We start from the raw sequence: 20,093 nt of genomic DNA, 5'->3' as shown, positions 1-20,093 counted from the left end.
TGCTATAACGAACGCAACTCCTGCATAAATCTAACGGATGAATACTGATTACGCCTGGTGATGAATATATTGTTGTACCGCTGGACTCCACAACAAGAGCGCCGCCAGGCGCCATCTTTGTTCATTGTGTAGCCAGTGCACCACTGTTATTGTTGAAATTTCGTTCTTGATGGAAATAGAGTTATTTGTAAATATTTGCCATAATAAGTGTACACTGTGACAATGAATCGCTCGTGTTTAGTGAGAAAGCTCATAACTCTTGAAACTAAGAAAGAAATCATAAAGAAACGTGAGGATGGGAACAAGCATTATGTAAACTTAGTGATGAGTATAGATAGCTAAATTATTCATATGTACGATTTAAAGAATAAAGAGGAGTTGAAACAGTGCAAGTGGCTAAGGAATCTCTAGACTTAGCAAAGCAAGGTGTAATGTGATTGAGGAGATGAAAAAATTTACTCTTAGTGTGGATAAAGGAGAAAAGAAATGGCAGGTGATAGCATTAGTGAAGCTATAATTTCAGAGAAGCTAAGACAATTGTTTGAGGACCTTAAAGCCAAGACTCCCAAAGTGCAAGTGATAGTGATGTCATGTTTATGGGCACTAAGGGTGGTTTACTGGTTTCAGAAGGAGAAATAAAAATACATAGTGTTAGGAGATATGGTGATGCTGCGTGCCGATAAGGAAGGTGCTATGAACACTATGACATTTTCTTGAATATTATTAAAGAGGAGGCTTTGTTTCAGCAGGTATTCAACTGTGATGAACTGACTATTTAAAAATACCGCATTATATCAAGGAGGAAATCTCTGTCCCGGCCATAAGCCAATGAAAGACAGGCTGTGGGCCATCTCCTTTTAGCACGTTTCTGGTGATCGCAAAATAAAAGCCACTCCTTGTGTATCATGCAGAAAACCCAGAGCTTTTGGGCAAAACACTAGAAGACCCGCTTGGTGTTATGTGGGCGGTCAAACCCAAAGGCTTGGGTGACCAGGAATCTATTCTCGAGTGGGTGATTGAGGTGTTTTGGACCCAGTGTGTTCGGGAATACCTCAGGAGAATAATCACTAAAAGCTGCAGAGCAGGATGGACAATGCACCAGCCCACCTCCTAATTTGATGGCTGAATTGCCAGAGGAGTTGGAATTCATCACTGTGCACTCCTGTCACCCAACACAACACCCTCATCCAGCCCATGGATCAACAGGTACTTTAACTTTAAGTTGTGCTTTCGTACCACTAAAGCGCAATTGTTTGAAAATGTTTTGCATCCACTCCTTCCAGTGATGTTAGCTTGAAGGAATTTGAAGAGTCACTCAATATAGCAGATGCATTTAATTACCCCAGCCTGGAAAGAGTGTTGACAGAGGTGTCTTTGTAAGCTGCTTGGAGGCCATTAGGCCTGAATGTGTCCTTCAAAGAGACTTTGAAGGCTTGAAGAAAGTTAGAAGAAGAGGTTGTTGTTCATGAAATTCAGGCTCTGGGCAATTCCAGGCCTGGAAGTGATGATGATGATGTTGGAGAGTTGGTGGAAGAGTTACGCAAGGAATTGTCCACTGAGGAGCTGCTTGAGCTTCACAAAGAGGAAAACGAGACACTGAAGCCGAGCTTAATCCTGAGAGTCATCAGGGAGGATGAGGACAAGGAGGAAAGCCGCGATTATTCCAGCCAAAGATCCTTGGCGTGATGCGTTCTTTTTGTTGGAGCAAACTGTCCAAGCTTGCTGAGGATTATCATCTGATGTTGGTTCTGTGCAAAAGGCCATCAGTGTGTTCAATGACAATGAGAACTACTTTGGAAGGTCCAGAAATCAAGGTTGAAGCAGCCAACCTCGATACCTTCTTACAAAGATAACAAAAGAACATACAGAAAGTGCCTGTGAGACAGTCACCAAAGAGGGCTAGAAGGATGACTCCTCTCCTTCCACCCTCTCAATACCTCCTCCCTCCCTCTGCCTCCCCTGGGTCCTGTATGAACAACACTAAGGTAAGATATACCGCATTTTTACATTTTCAATAAGAATTTTTTCAGTGTTATGGTTGTATTGGGGACCTGAACGGATTAATCCTATAATCTAATGAATGCGCAACTTAACGAGGTTCTGGGAACCACCACGCTCGTTATAGCACAAATCTCACTGTAGTTGGGACTGACTGTAGTTGGGACTGCTCTTATAGCGTGTGTGTGTGTGTGTGTGTGTGTGTGTGTGTGTGTGTGTGTATACACACACACACACATACAATACAGATGAAAGAAATAATTGTCCTAAGGTCAAACACATAAAGGTAATACAGTATATATTTCTTTGAACACAGGTAAAAATGTATCCCCCCCCTCTGGTTAGCAAATGTTATTTATGGATATAGCTATTTGAGGCCATTTTGAGAACCTAAACTCCGTGAATTTGAAGGGCACGCTGTATTAATATTTTTGGAATACCTCCTTTATGTTCCTGCTTTTATTGTACCATCAAAACCGTTTTATCAGAAATTATCATGTACCTGTAGATAGATAAGAAATTAACATTTCAATAAATATATTTGCCAACTAGATATAATCCTGACAGCTCTGTCCTCTTGTTCAACCTTAATACAACACATGTTGTACTGCTCTCTTACCATAGTCAGGTACTCCCTCAGAGAGTCAGGTCACCCCTCCCATAGTCAGGTCACCCCTCCCATAGTCAGGTCACCCCTCCCATAGTCAGGTCACCCCTCCCATAGTCAGGTCACCTCCCATAGTCAGGTCACCTCCCATAGTCAGGTCACCTCCCATAGTCAGGTCACCCCTCACATAGTCAGGTCACCCCTCACATAGTCAGGTTCCCCTCACATAGTCAGGTCACCGCTCCCATAGTCAGGTCATCCCTCCCATAGTCAGGTCCACTTGAGTCAGGTCACCTTGAAGTGTTACATTTATTTCTTAATGTAGCTCAACATATGTGAGTTCAACTCTGTGAAACAACCTCACAAGCTTTTATCTAATAAATTAACATAAAAACGTAAGGTGCTTATTTTATAAACTGCGGGTGTCCACCATGATGTGACATGCTGCACGACTGTTCTCTCCCACCAGTCCTGCTCGAGAGTCTGCCACCAGTCTCATAGAGTTCTCCCCACCAGTCTCGTCTGAGAGTTCTCCCACCAGTCTCGTCTGAGAGTTCTGCCGCCAGTCTCGTCTGAGAGTTCTCCCACCAGTCTCGTCTGAGAGTTCTGCCGGCCCTTGTTCTGAGTTTCTCCGCCAGTCTCGTCTGAGAGTTCTGCCGTCAGTCTCGCCTGGAGTGTTCTCCCACCAGTCTCGTCTGAGAGTTCTCCCACCAGTCTAGTCTGAGAGTTCTGCCGGCAGTCTTGTCTGAGAGATCTCCCACCAGTCTCGTCTGGAGAGTTCTGCCTCCAGTCTCGTCTGAGAGTTCTGCCACCAGTCTTGTCTGAGAGTTCTGCCGTAGGTCTCGTCTGAGAATTCTCCCACCAGTCTGCCTCTGAGACCTCCCACCAGTCTCGTCTGAGAGTTCTCCTCCCACAGTCTGCCTGAGAATTTCTCCACCAGTCCGGCCTGAGAATTCTCCCACCAGTCTCTGTCTGAGAATTCTCCCACCAGTCTCTCGCCTGAGAGTTCTGCCTCCAGTCTGTCTGAGAGTTCTGCCACCAGTCTCGTCTGAGGTTCTGCCTGCCAGTCTCGTCTGAGATTCTCTCCCACCAGTCTCGGCCTGAGAATTCTCCCACCAGTCTCTGTCTGAGAGTTCTCCCACCAGTCTGGTCTGAGAGTTCTCCCACCAGTCTCGGCTCTGAGAGTTCTGCCAGTCTTGTCTGAGAGTTCTCCACCAGTCTGGTAGAGTTCTGCCCAGTCTTGTCTGAGAGTTCTGTCAGTCTGTCTGAGAGTTCTCCCACCAGTCTCGTCTGAGAGTTCTCCCACCAGTCTCGTCTGAGAGTTCTGCCGCCAGTCTCGTCCTGAGAGGTTCTGCCGCCAGTCCGTCTGAGAGTTCTCCCACCAGTCTCGTCTGAGAGTTCTCCCACCAGTCTCGTCTGAGAGTTCTGCCGCCAGTCTCGTCTGAGAGTTCTCCCACCAGTCTTGTCTGAGAGTTCAGCCGTCAGGCTCGTCTGAGAGCAATTCTAAAGTTAAAGATAACTGCCGTGGCACCCATTAACTGGTGGTTGAGCATCTGGTACATAGAGAGTGAAGAAAGTCATGACTGACACAGAAAATTGAAGTGTTAGATAAACTTGAGTGTGTCAGTGGTTGAATGTGTGTTTGAAGTTATTGACTCAAATTAGAAGTAGTGTAGCACCACACAGTGCTAAAGTCACACATGATAAAGGTGTTAAGAGTATGGTAGTGTAGCACCACACAGTGCTAAAGTCACACATGATAAAGGTGTTTAGAGTATAGTAGTGTAGCACCACAGTGCTAAAGTCACACATGATAAAGGTGTTAAGAGTATGGTAGTGTAGCACCACACAGTGCTAAAGTCACACATGATAAAGGTGTTTAGAGTATAGTGTTGCACCACACAGTGCTAAAGTCACACATGATAAAAGAAGAGTATGGCTTGAGGACATGAGCCAGGTGGGCCAAAAATTTAACAGATATGATTTAAGACTATGACCCATCAGTGGAATTAAGCATCAAAATGAAGAGGAATACAGAGACTGTTTTACAACCTTATCAAGTAATCTATAAAGAACTATAAAATAAAGCCAAACAATTGTCTATAACAATGTTTTTAACGCCTCCCCCTCCTCACCAACAAGCCCGGCGTCGTCTGCCTCACTCACACCATTACTGAGGCCTCTACAGCAGCCATTATGAGGTCAGGTAAGTAAACTTTGTATACACAAGTAGCACTGCTAATTATTTTGTTAAAATTACCCTTATGACTGGAATTATATATTATTTGTCAGTCATAAGTTTGTTACAGGAAAACCTAATATTCAGTATATACACTTGTCAGGTGTGTGTGTGTGTGTGTGAATGTGTGTTGAGCTTGTTTCACTGACAGGGTTGTGTGTCAGGTGTGTGTGTGTTGAGCTTGTTTCACTGACAGGGTTGTGTGTCAGGTGTGTGTGTGTTGAGCTTGTTTCACTGACAGGGTTGTGTGTCAGGTGTGTGTGTGTTGAGCTTGTTTCACTGACAGGGTTGTGTGTCAGGTGTGTGTTGAGCTTGTTTCACTGACAGGGTTGTGTGTCAGGTGTGTGTTGGAGCTTGTTTCATTCACAGAGTTGTGAGTCAGGTGTGTATTATGTGTATCAGGTGTGTGTTGACCTTGTTTCATTCACAGAGTTGTGTGTCAAGTGTGTGTTTTTTTTGTTTGTTTGTGTGTGTGTGTGTGTTTCACTAAGTGTTGTGTCAGGTCTGTGTCTTGAGCTTGTTTCACTCACAGGTGTGTCAGGTGTGTCTTGAGCTTGTTTCACTCACAGTGCTGTGTGTCAGGTGTGTGTGTGTGTTGAGCTTGTTTCACCACAGTGTTGGTGTCAGGTGTGTATGTGTGTGTGTTGAGCTTGTTTCACTCTCACAGTGTTTGTGTCAGGTGTGTGTGTGTGTGTGTGTGTGTGTGTGTGTGTGTGTGTGGAGCTTGTTTCACTACAGTGTTGTGTGTCAGGTGTGTGTGTGTGTGTGTGTTGAGCTTGTTTTCTCACAGTGTTGTGTGTCAGGTGTGTGTGTGTTGAGCTTGATTCACCTACAGTGTTGTGTGTCAGGTGTGTGTGTGTTGAGCTTGTCCAACTGAATGTTGTGTCAGGTGTGTGTGTGTGTGTTGAGCTTGTTTCACTCAGTGTTGTGTGTCAGGTGTGTGTTGAGCTTGTTTCACTCATAGTGTTGTGTGTCAGGTGTGTGTTTAGCTTATTTCACTCACAGTGTTGTGTGTCAGGTGTGTGTTTATTTATTTCACTCACAGTGTTGTGTGTCAGGTGTGTGTTGAGCTTGTTTCACTCACAGTGTTGTGTGTCAGGTGTGTGTTTAGCTTATTTCACTCACAGTGTTGTGTGTCAGGTGTGTGTTGAGCTTGTTTCACCTGGCTGAGTGTTGTGTGTCAGGTGTGTTTAGCTATTTCTACTGACAGTGTTGTGTGTCAGGTGTGTGTTGAGCTTGTTTCTGTGACAGTGTTGTGTGTCAGGTGTGTGTGTTGAGCTTGTTTCACTCACAGTGTTGTGTCAGGTGTGTGTGTGTGTGAGTGTTTTCAGCTTGTTTCCTCACAGTGTTGTGTGTCAGGTGTGTGTCAGTGTGTGTGTGTTGGGCTTGTTTCCCCACAGTGTTGTGTGTCAGGTGTGTGTGTGTGTGTGTTGAGCTTGTTTCCTCAGTGTGTTGTGTCAGGTGTGTGTGTGTGTTGTTGTTTTGAGCTTGTTTCTCACAGTGTTGTGTAGGTGTGTGTGTGTGTGTGTGTGTGTGTGTTGGGCTTGTTTCACAGTGTGTCAGGTGTGTGTGTGTGTGTGTGTGTTGGGCTTGTTTCTCAGTGTGTTGTGTGTCAGGTGTGTGTGTGCGTGTTGGGCTTGTTTCACAGTGTTGTGTGTCAGGTGTGTGTGTGTTGGGCTTGTTTCAGTGTTGTGTGTCAGGTGTGTGTGTGTGTGTGTGTTTTTGAGCTTGTTTCTACAGTGTTGTGTGTCAGGTGTGTGTGTGTGTGTTGGGCTTGTTTCTCTACAGTGTTGTGTGTCAGGTGTGTGTTTGTGTGTGTGTTGAGCTTGTTTCTCTCAGTGTTGTGTGTGTCAGGTGTGTGTGTGTGTGTGTGTTGGGCTTGTTTCCCCTACAGTGTTGTGTGTCAGGTGTGTGTGTGTGTGTGTTGATCATTCACAGTGTTGTGTGTGTTGATGGCACAGAGGTGGTGGCAGCATGGCCACTACTGTTAACTCCCCAACATCATGGCACAGTGTGGCAGCGTGCACTACTGTTAACTCCCCAACATCATGGCACACTGTGGTAGGCAGCGTGCACTACTGTTAACTCCCCCAACATCATGGCACAGAGGTGGTGGCAGCGTGGCCACTACTGTTAACTCCCCAACATCATGGCACAGAGGTGGTGGCAGCGTGCACTACTGTTAACTCCCCAACATCATGGCACAGAGGTGGTGGCAGCGTGGCCACTACTGTTAACTCCCCAACATCATGGCACAGTGGTGGTGGCGCGGCCACTACTGTTAACTCCCCCAACATCATGGCACAGTGGTGGTGGCAGCGTACTACTGTTAACTCCCCAACATCATGGCAGCACAGTGGTGGTGGCAGCGTGCCACTACTGTTAACTCCCCAACATCATGGCACAGTGGTGGTGGTGGCAGCGTGGCCACTACTGTTAACTCCCCAACATCATGGCCGTGGTGGTGGCAGCGCTACTACTGTTAACTCCCAACATCATGGCACAGTGGTGGTGGTGGCAGCTGCATACTACTGTTAACTCCCCCAACATCATGGCACAGTGGTGGTGGCAGCGGCCACTACTGTTAACCCCAACATCATGGCACACTGGTGGTGGCAGCGTGGCATACTACTGTTAACTCCCCCAACATCATGGCACAATGGTGGTGGCAGCGTGGCCACTACTGTTAACTCCCCCAACATCATGGCACAGTGGTGGTGGCGCGTACACTACTGTTAACTCCCCAACATCATGGCAGCGGTGGTGGCAGCGTGGCCACTACTGTTAACTCCCCCAACATCATGGCACAGTGGTGGTGGCAGCGTGGCCACTACGTTAACCCCAACATCGCGGCAGAGGTGGTGGCAGCGGCCACTACGTTAACCCCCAACATCATGGCACAGTGGTGGTGGCAGCGCCACTACTGTTACCCCCAACACTGGCATGGTGCAGCGCATACTACTGTTAACCCCCAACATCATGGCACAGTGGTGGTGGCAGCGTGGCCACTACTGTTACCCCCAACATCATGGCACAGTGGCGGTGGCAGCGTGGTCACTACGTTAACTCCCCCAACATCATGGCACAGTGGCAGCGTACACTACTGTTAACTCCCCAAACATCATGGCACAGTGGTGGTGGCGCATGGCCACTACTGTTAACTCCCCAACATCATGGCACAGTGGTGTTGGCAGCATGGCCACTACTGTTAACCCCCAACATCATGGCACACCGTGGTGGCAGCGTGGCCACTACTGTTAACTCCCAACAACATGGCACACTGGTGGTGGCAGGCCACTACTGTTAACTCCCCAACATCATGGCACAGTAAGGTGGCAGCGTGCCACTACTTTAACCCCCAACATCATGGCACAGTGATGGTGCGAGCATACTACTGTTAACTCCCCCAACATCATGGCACAGTGGTGGTGGCAGTGTGGCCACTACTGTTAACTCCAACATCATGGCACAGTGGTGGTGGTGGCAGCTTGGCCACTACTGTTAACCCCAACATCATGGCACACTGGTGGTGGCAGCGTGGCCACTACTGTTAACTCCCCAACATCGGCACATTGGTGTGATACATACCACTCAACCCCCAACATCATGGCACAATGGTGGTGGCAGCATGGCCACTACTGTTAACTCCCAACATCATGGCACAGTGATGGTGGCAGCGTGGTCACAACTGTTAACACCCCCAACATCATGGCACAGAGGTGGTGGCAGCGTGGCCACTACTTTAACTCCCCAACATCAGCGGCACACTGGTGGTGGCAGCGGCCACTACTGTTAACTCCCCAACATCATGGCACAGTGGTGGTGGCAGCGGGCCACTACTGTTAACTGCCCCAACATCATGGCACAGTGGTGCGCGGGCCACTACTGTTAACTCCCAACATCATGGCACAGAGGTGGTGGCAGCGTGGCCATACTACTGTTAACCCCCAACATCATGGCACAGAGTGGTGGCAGAGTGGCCACTACTGTTAACTCCCCAACATCATACACTGGTGGTGGCAGCGGTGGCTACTACTGTTAACCCCAACATCATGGGCACTGGTGCTGCTCGACTGGTCGGTTGTTTGGTCCAAGAAATCAACCAAGAGGAAACAGCTGCCAATCACAATGTTTTTCAAGAAAGAACCAGCCGCTTGCCCAGCTGATTGGTCTCTTCCTCACTCAGTCAGCTGCTGTCACCACTCCACCACTCTCCTCCTCTTCCCAACCAACTGCAACCTCACCACCCACCTCCCAGCCACCACCACCACCACCCACCTCCCAGCCACGCACCACCTCGCCACCCACCTCCCAGCCACACCACCTGCCACGCGCTCAGTCACCCACCACCTCACCACCCACCTAACGGCCATGCACCACCTCACCACCCACCTCCTGGCCATGCACCACCTCACCACCTGCCCCCTGGCCACACACCACCCACCTCCTGGCCACACACCACCTCACCACCCATCTGCCTCCCGGCCACGCACCACCCCTCCCACCTAAGATTTGTCACAGGTGAGAGATACCCCTTCACCAGAACCACAGCCGAGATACATAGAGACCTGAGAATAAAACCCATCAACCAGCAGCTGTACACCCTGGCCAGCAGAATCTGGCAAACGATACAATGATCAGAGCAAGAACTCCTTCAAAGTCTCCCACCAGATAACGACAACAACCATACATGGTTCCCAAAAAGTTACCAAATCTCAAAGGTCCATTACCACCCCCAACTCACGGCCAGGCAATAGATAATCAACCTAGACCAGCATCCGCCAGTAGGGTCAGCGGAATATGAAATGAGGCCCTTAAAACATCCATATATGGGACAGGGTAGGATGTCTAGTGCCTGTACAAACAGACAATAACTAACCCATGACACAACCCTAACACACTACAGGTATTAGCTTAGCTAGGCGGTCAACCCGCTGTCTCTTACCTCCTCCTAAATTTCTTCAATTTCCAAACTATAACTTCCTTCCCCACCCTCTAATCTTCTTTCACCTTTCCTTTCTCTCAAAAGAAAAAAAAAAAAAACCTCCCAGACACACACCACCCAACCACCCACCTCCCGGCCATGCACCACCCCACCAGCCACGCACACCCACCCTCCCGGCCACGCACCATCCGCCTCTCCACCACTGCATCACCCTCTTCCACCAGTGATCCTGATGATCCACCTATGCTTCAGTAACCTTTCATCCTACTGTACAGTACACTTCATCAAGCTCCAAGCTTACACATACAAAGGATAGTATCATTGGTGACTTAAGTTTATCATACACAGTACGGTATAGGTATATAGTATTGCACGAAGGTAGTATAAGTTGCTATTCGTGGTTTTGCCACAAGGCTTATTCCTTGGAACCTAATCCCCGCAAATAGGTTTACTGTAGTATACATTATTATGTTTATAGTATCAACAATATATTGTACGTAATACGCTGGTGTTTCCGTAAATAAATACAGCTCCTACGATATGAATCGTTTTGACTCGGGAATATTTTCCTGTGAAGTAAAAACACTCTTTGCTGTAACACACGGCTCCATTTATGCCTGTATCAGATCTTTTTTTTATTGAATCAATCTTTTTAGATAAACTATTCAGGATTATGTGGGTAAAAAAATAAATGGCATGTCTAACTTAATTAAAACTGATTTTAAACTCCAGTTTCATCTTTTTATTTATTTTTTTTATATAAAAGAATGGAGTCCCCATCTTTATATGAGGTGTTTGAGTAACTGGGGCTAGCTGATGAAAACAATGTTTTGAGAAAAACATTTGATTTTTTTTCACTTTTGGGTCCATAACTCATGCAAATTTGCATCAAATTTTTTATTTTTCTCTTATTTTGTAGGTTTGGGTTATAATGCATCATGAATATGTCTGTGAAAGTGCTTAACATTCCATCATATGCCTGATTGTTAATGGTCTAAACTACTTGTACAGTAGTAATACAAAATACAGGTACAGCACTAAAATATTTTGAGATGGATTTACAATTTGCTGAACTTTAATCAAGATGACATAAGAAACACAGTCAGAATAAGCAGTAATGAAAACAATCACATTCAGAACCAGTCATCACCTTCTGCTTGCCTGAAGACTGGGGGTAAGATTGATAATCCTGCATATCATCGTCCAGTGATGCCTCATTGTCAACGACTGCTGCAGCAGCACCCTGTGCCTCCTCTTCAGCCACCAGAGTTCACATAGAACTGCTTGTATTTGGTTGGTATGTCGACCTGGGGGGGTCTAGACCTTCCTTTTCATCAGAAAATTCCAATATTTTTCTTTAATGTAGTACAGGTATTGTCCTCAGGCATTTTTGTATAGTAAAAAATAATTACTGTTGACCTCAGAATATTAAGTGTGCACTGTGCATGGCCTCAAAATGGCTTCACAATGCCCATGATATTGCTCAGATTGCAATAATAAAGAAAATAATAAAGAAAAATACAATACTGTATGTAATTTGTAATGACTTGAAAATAAAAGGATAAGCTGTATCAGAAGGTTGTTAACGCCAGATGCATTCGTGTGAGAGCTTTCAGTAGACCAGCTTATAACGGGGGTCACTATAACACACTGTATAGTATTTGATATGAAGATACCTTCCTAAAAACGTTATTTACTACCTTTGAGAGTTATATGATGACTCAGTTTGGCTACTTGTACACTTAGACAAATGATTAATGAATAAACCAAGTTCTAAAATAGATATTCTATGCCTCACCATTTCCTCTAATATGTCATGGAAGCCACACATCCACAACATTGCTAAAGCTGCCTCCCGAAAGTTGGGAATGCTGTACAGATGCCATAGCTACTTCACTCCTGTAGCAGTTGCTTTAAGTATATAAGGGATTCATTCGTCCTAACTTGGAGTACTGCTCTCATATCTGGGGTGGCTCTTCTTCTGTCCAACTGTTAGATAGGGTGGAGTCAAAGGCATTACTCCTTTAGTTGACAATCTCTCTTCCCTTTCTCTTCGCCACAATGTTGCTTCACTCTCTCTCTTTTACAGGTACTTTAATGGGCAAAGTTCAGTGGATTTGGCATCCGTTGTACCGCCGGCAAGGCCGTGGACTCGTACACGCTTTTGCAGCTGATCTTCCATCCATATCACAAGTAATTTCTCCATCTCATGAAGAGGACCTTGTCTTTTTTTCGTTATTATTGTTCCCTTTATAGGTGCTGATCCTTTCACTACCTCACGAATTCGTTCCTTGTCCTTCCAAATTGTTGATATCGTCAAGTGAGAGAAGCCAAGGTCGCGTGAAATGGTTGCTACCGTTTTTCCATTTTCATATTGCATTATTATTTTCATTTTCATCTCAAAAGTAATTGACTGTCCCTTTTTCTTCTCAGCACCACGAGAACTCTCACTTTAACGCTTGCCAGCCATTTTAAAGGGAATTACAAACGAAAATTTAGTCAGTTCACAGCCTGATCACTAACAACAATGACGGCCAAACACCAATTGATCGGGCTACGACGTTGATGCTGTACACCACAAGGCGGCCCAGCCCACGCTGTCATACGGCGTCACATTACGACCAAACGTCGGGACTCAAAAATACGTAACGTGAAAAATATTTTATACGACCATGGCGGTCGTATGTCCAGATTGTCGTAAGTCGAATATGTCGTAAGTCGAGGAGAGACTGTAATAGAAAATAAAGGTAAAATATACCTCATTTTTTTACAACAGATACAGTTATTAGTTCAGTTCAAGTGTCAGCTGTAAGACCTGCTTTGGTCACAAATTATGTACTGACTTTCCTACTGATAAATCAACTCAAGTGTCAGGTCTCCTGCAGCTATAAGAGAATTCTGGATCAATGAGTGTGTAGAAGGGTTACTGTGGGTGCACCTCATAGAAGAATCACTCTAGCTCTCTGATACCTTAACTTTTGAAGCTTGTGCAACACACACCTCATAGTGCTCATCCTGGGAAGGACACGTGCATTGAGCAGACGCGCCCTATGTATTTCTGGCCGCGGATGGCTAATGATATTTCCCTTCATGCTGAACGCTGTCGGACATGCTGTGAGAGTTTCGTCCAGTTGTTCCCAGGCCTAGTATCAAGTGGCCAGCACCAACATGTCCCTGGGGAGAGGTAAGCACGGACAATTTAGGAGGCCTGGCCACAACAAGAACATCTTAGTAACAACTTTACTACTCTTAGTCTGTTACCAACACATTCTAGACTGGCAGAGAACACCAAAAGTCCTTTTACGAAACAATGGTGGTCAGTTTAATAACGTTGTGCAGTACGGTGATATCCCCGTCAGCCGGGGATGAGAGATTTTAGTGTAATGAGACGACTTTCTCAAACCCGGAAAAATCCCACATCTCCGGAATTTTTCCAGTTAATGGGAAATTTTCTGAGTCTAAACTACACATCTCGTCTTGACTCTACACTGTGCATGTCATCTCGCATGGAGAAACACTCTCCCGTTACATCTAGACCGCAGGCACGAGCAAAAATATTTATGGCTTGTGAAAAACTGTATAAAGTTTTAATCAATTATATCTGTTCTTATTGTGTTAAGAGAAATGAATTTGATGCCATAATGATCCTAAATAAATTCTCTACCAGACTTTTCCAACAAGTGATCCTTAAACAAAATCTTTTGACACAATATAATGATGGGGACTCCATTCTTTATAAGAAATGTAACAAATGTTGATACTGAAGTCAATAAAATTACTTCTACTTATGTTAGACAAACAATTTTTTAAACACATAATCATGAATATATTATCTAAAAGTTTGGATGAATAAAGACACTTTATAAAACAAACAAACTCCATATGATGCAGCTGCGTGCGGTGTGAATGTTCAGTGATGGCACTGTGTCTCAACCAACACAGTGATGGCACTGTGCCACAGCCAACACAGTGATGGCACTGTGCCACAGCCAACACATTGAAATATTCCACTCTCAACGGGGCTGTATAGTAATACCTTCACTAGCTGGATCCCTCTTGAACAGCTGTGATGGAAATTTGCTCTGGATTTGGGATTGATTTTCCAGGTTGACAATTTGGTACATTTTCTAGAAAAATCTGAGAAAAATTCCGAAAACTCTTTCCAAATTTTCATTCTGGACGTAGGAAAAAATTTTGCGGGAGTTCCGAGAGATTGCATCATGCTCCAACACATCCCCATGTGCTCAGTTCATATTCTGCTGCCATTGTAGAAGGTCATTCCCTCACTAGCTGCTGTTTCTGTGTACCATTTGTGTTGTGCAGCGCCAGAAAATCTCAGCCAAGAATACAGTGTTAAGAACGTAAACAGTGATTACAGTTATGTATACTACAGTATACTGAGCAGTACAGTTAGTAAGTGGGAAACACTGGAAATCCTTAGCTTTCATCTTTAATCAAGGCATCTTCAGGTCATGATGCCTACTATTCACCCACCCGAACAATGGATGACCTGACATTTCATCAGGTCAGGTCAGTAACATAACCCAAGTTGGAGTCGCCTTGATGCAGGGGGGGGCATGCCAGTCCCAATGATTTGGTGAGCAGTACAGAGGGGGCTTGGCCCCTTCCTTCCTCCTCAGAGGTAGGGGAGGGTTTCCAACTGGGTGAGTCACCAGGGGGTCCAGAGTTCCATCCTGCTGCCGGTTTTGAGAACAGACCAGCAGCATCACCCCGCACAGACCAGCAGCATCACCCCGGCACAGACCAGCAGCATCACCCCAGCACAGACCAGCAGCATCACCCCTGCACAGACCAGCAGCCATCACACACCACCCCGGCACAGACCAGCAGCATCACACAGACCAGCAGCATCACCCCAGCACAGACCAGGCACAGACCAGCAGCATCACCCCCAGCACAGACCAGCAGAGCCAGCAGCATCACCCCAGCACAGACCAGCAGCATCAGCACAGACAGCAGGCATCACCCCAGCACAGACCAGCAGCATCACCACCAGCACAGACCAGCAGCATCACCCCGCACAGACCAGCAGCCATCACCACCAGCACAGACCAGCAGCATCACCCGCACAGACCAGCAGCCATCACCACCAGCACAGACCAGCAGCATCACCCCGCACAGACCAGCAGCATCACCCCGGCACAGACCAGCAGCATCACCCCGGCACAGACCAGCAGCATCACCCCGGCACAGACCAGCAGCCATCACCACCAGCACAGACCAGCAGCATCACCCCAGCACAGACCAGCAGTACCACCCCCAGCACAGACCAGCACCATCACCCCCAGCACAGACCAGCAGCATCACCCCGGCAGACCAGCAGCATCACCCCCAGCACAGACCAGCAGCATCACCCCCAGCACAGACAAAGCAGCATCACCCCACACAGACCAGCACCATCACCCCGCAGACCAGCAGCATCACCCCCCACAGACCAGCAGCATCACCCCCAGCACAGACAAAGCAGCATCACCCCCAGCACAGACCAGCAGCATCACCCCAGCACAGACCAGCAGCATCACCCCAGCACAGACCAGCAGCATCACCCCCAACACAGACCAGCAGCATCAGCCCCAGCACAGACCAGCAGCATCACCCACGGCACAGACCAGCGGCAACACCCCAGCACACACCAGCAGCATCACCCGGCACAGACCAGCAGCATCACCCCGGCACAGACCAGCAGCATCACCCCGGCACAGACCAGCAGCATCACCCCCACAGGAGACAGCAGCAACACCCGGCACAGACCAGCAGCATCACCCCCAGCACAGACCAGCAACATCACCCCAGCACAGACCAGCATCACCCCCAGCACAGACCAGCAGCATCACCCGGCACAGACCAGCAGCATCACCCCAGCACAGACTAGCAGCATCACCCCCAGCACAGACCAGCAGCATCACCCCCAGCACAGACCAGCAGCATCAGCCCCAGCACAGACCAGCAGCATCAGCCCCAGCACAGACCAGCAGCATCACCCCCAGCACAGACCAGCAGCATCACCCCCAGGTCTCTACATTCCAACACCTCACCTGCGGTGTTCCCCAGGGGACCAAGATGGGACCACTGTGCTTCCTCATCCTGATCAACGACGCTCTATCGGACACTCCTCACAGGTGGAAGTACGTGGATGACTGCACTGTAGGGGTTTCAGTGGACAACACCGCAACAGACTACAGCTAGATCCCGACTTACGACCACATGGCCTTACGTCCATTGGTACTTACGACCTGCTTTGACCGTACGTCCGTCGGGACATACGACCGCGGCAGTCGTGACCAAAAATATTTTCAAATGACGCGCGCATTTTCTATACCGAAACGTTTACGTCCAGGGCGAGTGGATGGCGCATCTCGGGTCGCCTCGTGGGTACACTCACTCAGTGGAGCGCTTTGTTTGTGTTTGGCTATCGCATCCTATACTGATCGCGCTGTGAACTTTCGTTATTATCGTATTTAATTGACTTTATAATGACTGGAAAGCGTAAAAGTGAGAGTGCTGGTAGTGCTCCAAAGAAAAAGAGACAGGCAATTACTTTTGAGATGAAAATGAAGATAATAACACAGCATGAGAATGGAAAAACAGTAGCAACAATCTCACGCGACCTAGGTTTCTCACACTTGACTATTGGTGATATGGATAGAAGACCAGATACAGAAGCGTGTACCCTTAAGCCTTCCAACCATACAGGCTAAAGCAAGAAGCCTGTTCCAAAGCCTGAAGGAGCAGGCAGGAGATGAATGTGATCAAACCTTTACAGGAAGTCATGGGTGGTTTGATATATTTAAAAAACGGTACAGTCTACACAATGTTAAGGTGAGTGGAGAGGCAGCAAGTGCCGATGTTGGTGCTGCCGAAGCTTTTAAGGAGGAGATAGATGATGTGATCGTGGAAGGAAATTATTTGCCTGAGCAAATATTCAATGTGGATGAGACTGGATGATTGTGGAAGCTCATGCCTGAGCGGACATACATCCACAAAGACGCGAAAACAATGCCCGGATTCATGGCATTCAAGGACAGAATTACACTTCTGTTGGGGGGGAATGTTGCTGGTTTCAAGCTAAAGCCTTTCATGATCTATCATTCAGAGAACCCCAGGGCTTTTAAACATGTCAGCAAGCACACACTGCCAGTGTTTTATCGCAGTAATAAGAAGCCTGGATGACCCTAGCACTGTTTGAGGATTGGTTCATGACTTGTTTCATTCCACGAGCCAAGGAGTATTGTCTGCAACAAAGAATTCCATTCAAGATTTTACTGATTTTGGATAATGCTCCGGGACAACCACCACACCTGGACGACATGCACCCTGATGTTAAGGTAGTGTACATTCCACCTAACACTACCTCTATCATCCAACCCATGGATCAAGGTGCTATTGCTGCCTTTAAAGCGTATTATTTACGCACGACCTTCGCTCAGGCTGTTGCTGCTACTGAAGGTGAGAAAACGCTCAGAGAGTTTTGGAAGGAGTACAACATTTTGTCATGTATAAAGAACATTAGTGCAGCATGGAATCAGGTTACAAAACATTGCATGAATGGAATATGGAAGAAAATCCTGAAAAGATATGTGCACAGTTTCAAAGGATTTAATGAAAATGAAGTTATTTCGGATATTAGTAACAAGATAGTGGAGTTAGGTAAACAGCTGGAGTTAGAAATTGATAATGAAGATGTTGGACAGTTGGTTGAAAGTGGAGCAGAAGAGCTCAGTAACGAGGATCTTATTGAACTAGATGCACAGAAAATTGCAGAGGAAGAAGAGAGACAAAATGTAGAAGAAGAACCTGCACCCCCCAAAAAGTTTTCAGTGAAACATATGGACAGAGGCATTTGCTACAATTAATAAAGCAATGCAAATGTTTGATGGCATGGATCAAAATTATGAGCATTATGCCAAAGTTGACAGAACGATCCAAGATGCACTTGCTTGCTACAGAGTAATTTATAATGAAAAGAAAAACCAAACTGTGCAGTCTAAATTGGACATCTATTTCAAGAAGTCCCCCAGTGCTGTCTCATCATGCCCCACCAGTGCTGCCTCTTCACTCCCTCAAGATGATCCAATACCTTCAACCAGCAAGTTTCCACAGTACATAAACCTGTCTGAAGGAAGCGACATTGATGACCCACCCAGCCCTGTCTCCTCTTCTGCTTCTTCCAATTAATATAGTCTCCATGTATCCTGTAAATAGAAAATTATGGGGGCCCCGTGTGCATTCAGCTGACTACATTTAAGGTAAGTGCTCAGTCACACTGTATCCATTCCTCATTATTTATTACTTTTACTGTACTGTATCCATTCCTCATTATTTATTACTTTTACTGTACTGTATCCATTCCTCATAATGTATTATGTTTAGTGTACTGTATTTCATTGTAGATTTTAAAAAAAAAATTGAAAAAACAAATTGATTATTTTTTTTTTTTATGTTTTTATTTAATTTTATTTTTTATCAACGTTGGACTTATGACCATGTCGGACTTACGACCTGGATTTGGGTCCCTAGCCCCGTCGTAAGTCGGGGAGGACCTGTACTCATCGCTACAAGGCACCCTGGACAGGCTACAGGCATGGACTACGGAGAACAAGGTCACCATCAACCACACCAAAACCGTAGTCATGCACATCAATACCGCCACCACTCCAATGCAAGCCCCAGCAGTCACAGTCGGTGCCCATCCTCTCCAGCTGGTGCAGTCTGCCAAACTCCTGGGTGTAACTATAGACAACAAACTTGACTGGAAGGCCCATGTAAATAACACAGTCAAGGCAGCCTCGTACCGTCTCGACATGCTACGACGACTTAGGTCACTTGGGACACCCACGCCAGAGCTGAGGACCATCTACAACACCTTTATTCTCCCTAAACTTACATATGCGTCACCAGCCTGGTCGTCTTCTCTCAACTCCACCCAACAACGTCAGCTAGAGAAGGTACAGAAAAGGGCCTGCAAAATCATGCACGGCGCAGAATACTCCGGCTACACCAACGCTCTCTCCACCCTGGAAATGCCATCCCTCAGTGACCTCCACCACCAAGCACTGGAAAGGTTTGGCAGTGGACTACTGCACCACCCTCGTCGTCGCCACCTCCTGCAGCCCCCCACCCAACTCGCGCAGTCCGCCACTACAACAAAATACAGCCCATAAGAGCCCGTACCGATAGATATAAGAACAGCACCATCCCATCTATTGCTAAAATAATAAACAACTCCTGATTTATGTACTGTACAGCCCTGTAAATGTATTCAATGCATATTATATCATTATGTCTAAATCAAATGTAAGTCTGTATATTTTCAGCCACCGGCTGCAACTCTATTAATAAACCGTTTATTATTATTTATTATTATTAGACCAGCAGCAGCAGCATCACCCCCAGCACAGACCAGCAGCATCACCCCCAGCACAGACCAGCAGCATCACCCCCAGCACAGACCAGCAGCATCACCCCCAGCACAGACCAGCAGCATCACCCCAGCATCACCCCAGCACAGACCAGCAGCATCACCCCCCGCAGCACAGACACAGACCACAGCATCACCCCGGCACAGACCAGCAGCATCACCCCGCACAGACCAGCAGCATCAGCAGCATCACCCCCGGCACAGACCAGCAGCATCACCCCCAGCACAGACCAGCAGCATCACCCCCAACACAGACCAGCAGCATCACCCCCTGCACAGACCAGCAGCATCAACCCCAGCACAGACCACCGTGTGTGGCGCCCCATAATGCTGAGAGACGGGAGTCCTGGAGGATGAGCGGCAGCGCCATGCAGCTAGCAACACACCTCTTTCGTCCCCTATTCCAGCTATACAGATGGCTTGGTTGGTCCCGATCAAGTCAATCGGCTGGTCACAGTGAGGCTAGGGTCAAGCAGGCATCAAGAGACCTGGCACTCATATGAGCTGGGGAGAGGGTTCCTTTCCATCTTCATGGCGGGAGGCTACTGTCCTGCCTTTCAAGACGACTGGAAAAGAGGGTCTTCACCCATTAAAATATCGCCCCATGGATCTGACCTCTTGCATCTGCAAGCTGTTTGAAAAGATGGTCAACTAGCAATTAGTATACTGCTTGAAGAAGCATGCCCTACTTTCACCATATCAATCTGGCTTCCAGAAGAAACATTCAACAACAGATGCTATTGTTCGTCTTGAGTCCTCGGTCTCTGAGGCTTTTGCTCGTCACCAGCATCCGGCTTGCATTATTTTTCTGACCTAAAAAAGCATACGACAGCTTGGAGTTTAGGCATCCTTAAGGAGCTATACC

General features: G+C 46.9%; 1 protein-coding gene across 1 annotated transcript; it reads left to right on the top strand.

The window, feature by feature from the left end:
- Positions 1-12,857: 12,857 nt before the first annotated feature.
- On the top strand, positions 12,858-19,585 carry LOC121861270 (mucin-6-like). The gene is made up of 3 exons (XM_042358915.1): positions 12,858-12,973; positions 14,529-15,822; positions 19,178-19,585. Exons 1-3 carry the CDS (start codon positions 12,858-12,860, stop codon positions 19,583-19,585), a joined length of 1,818 nt encoding a protein of 605 aa, XP_042214849.1.
- The last annotated feature ends 508 nt before the right edge of the window (positions 19,586-20,093 follow it).

The sequence above is a fragment of the Homarus americanus genome, unplaced genomic scaffold (genome assembly GCF_018991925.1).
Source record: "Homarus americanus isolate GMGI-L3 unplaced genomic scaffold, GMGI_Hamer_2.0 scaffold5212, whole genome shotgun sequence".
In the NCBI taxonomy this organism is placed as follows: domain Eukaryota; kingdom Metazoa; phylum Arthropoda; class Malacostraca; order Decapoda; family Nephropidae; genus Homarus; species Homarus americanus.
The sequence above is the reverse complement of the archived record's forward strand: the minus strand, read 5'-3'. Positions and strand labels throughout refer to the sequence as shown.

Excerpts from the sequence above, each read along its gene's own strand:
- LOC121861270 (XM_042358915.1), top strand. The coding sequence starts at position 12,858 with ATGGCTAATGATATTTCCCTTCATGCTGAACGCTGTCGGACATGCTGT. Across the intron at positions 12,974-14,528 it reads CAACATGTCCCTGGGGAGAG|ACCAGCAGCATCACCCCGGC; the intron begins GTAAGCACGGAC and ends CACCCCGCACAG. Across the intron at positions 15,823-19,177 it reads ACCAGCAGCATCACCCCCAG|ACCAGCAGCAGCAGCATCAC; the intron begins GTCTCTACATTC and ends TATTATTATTAG.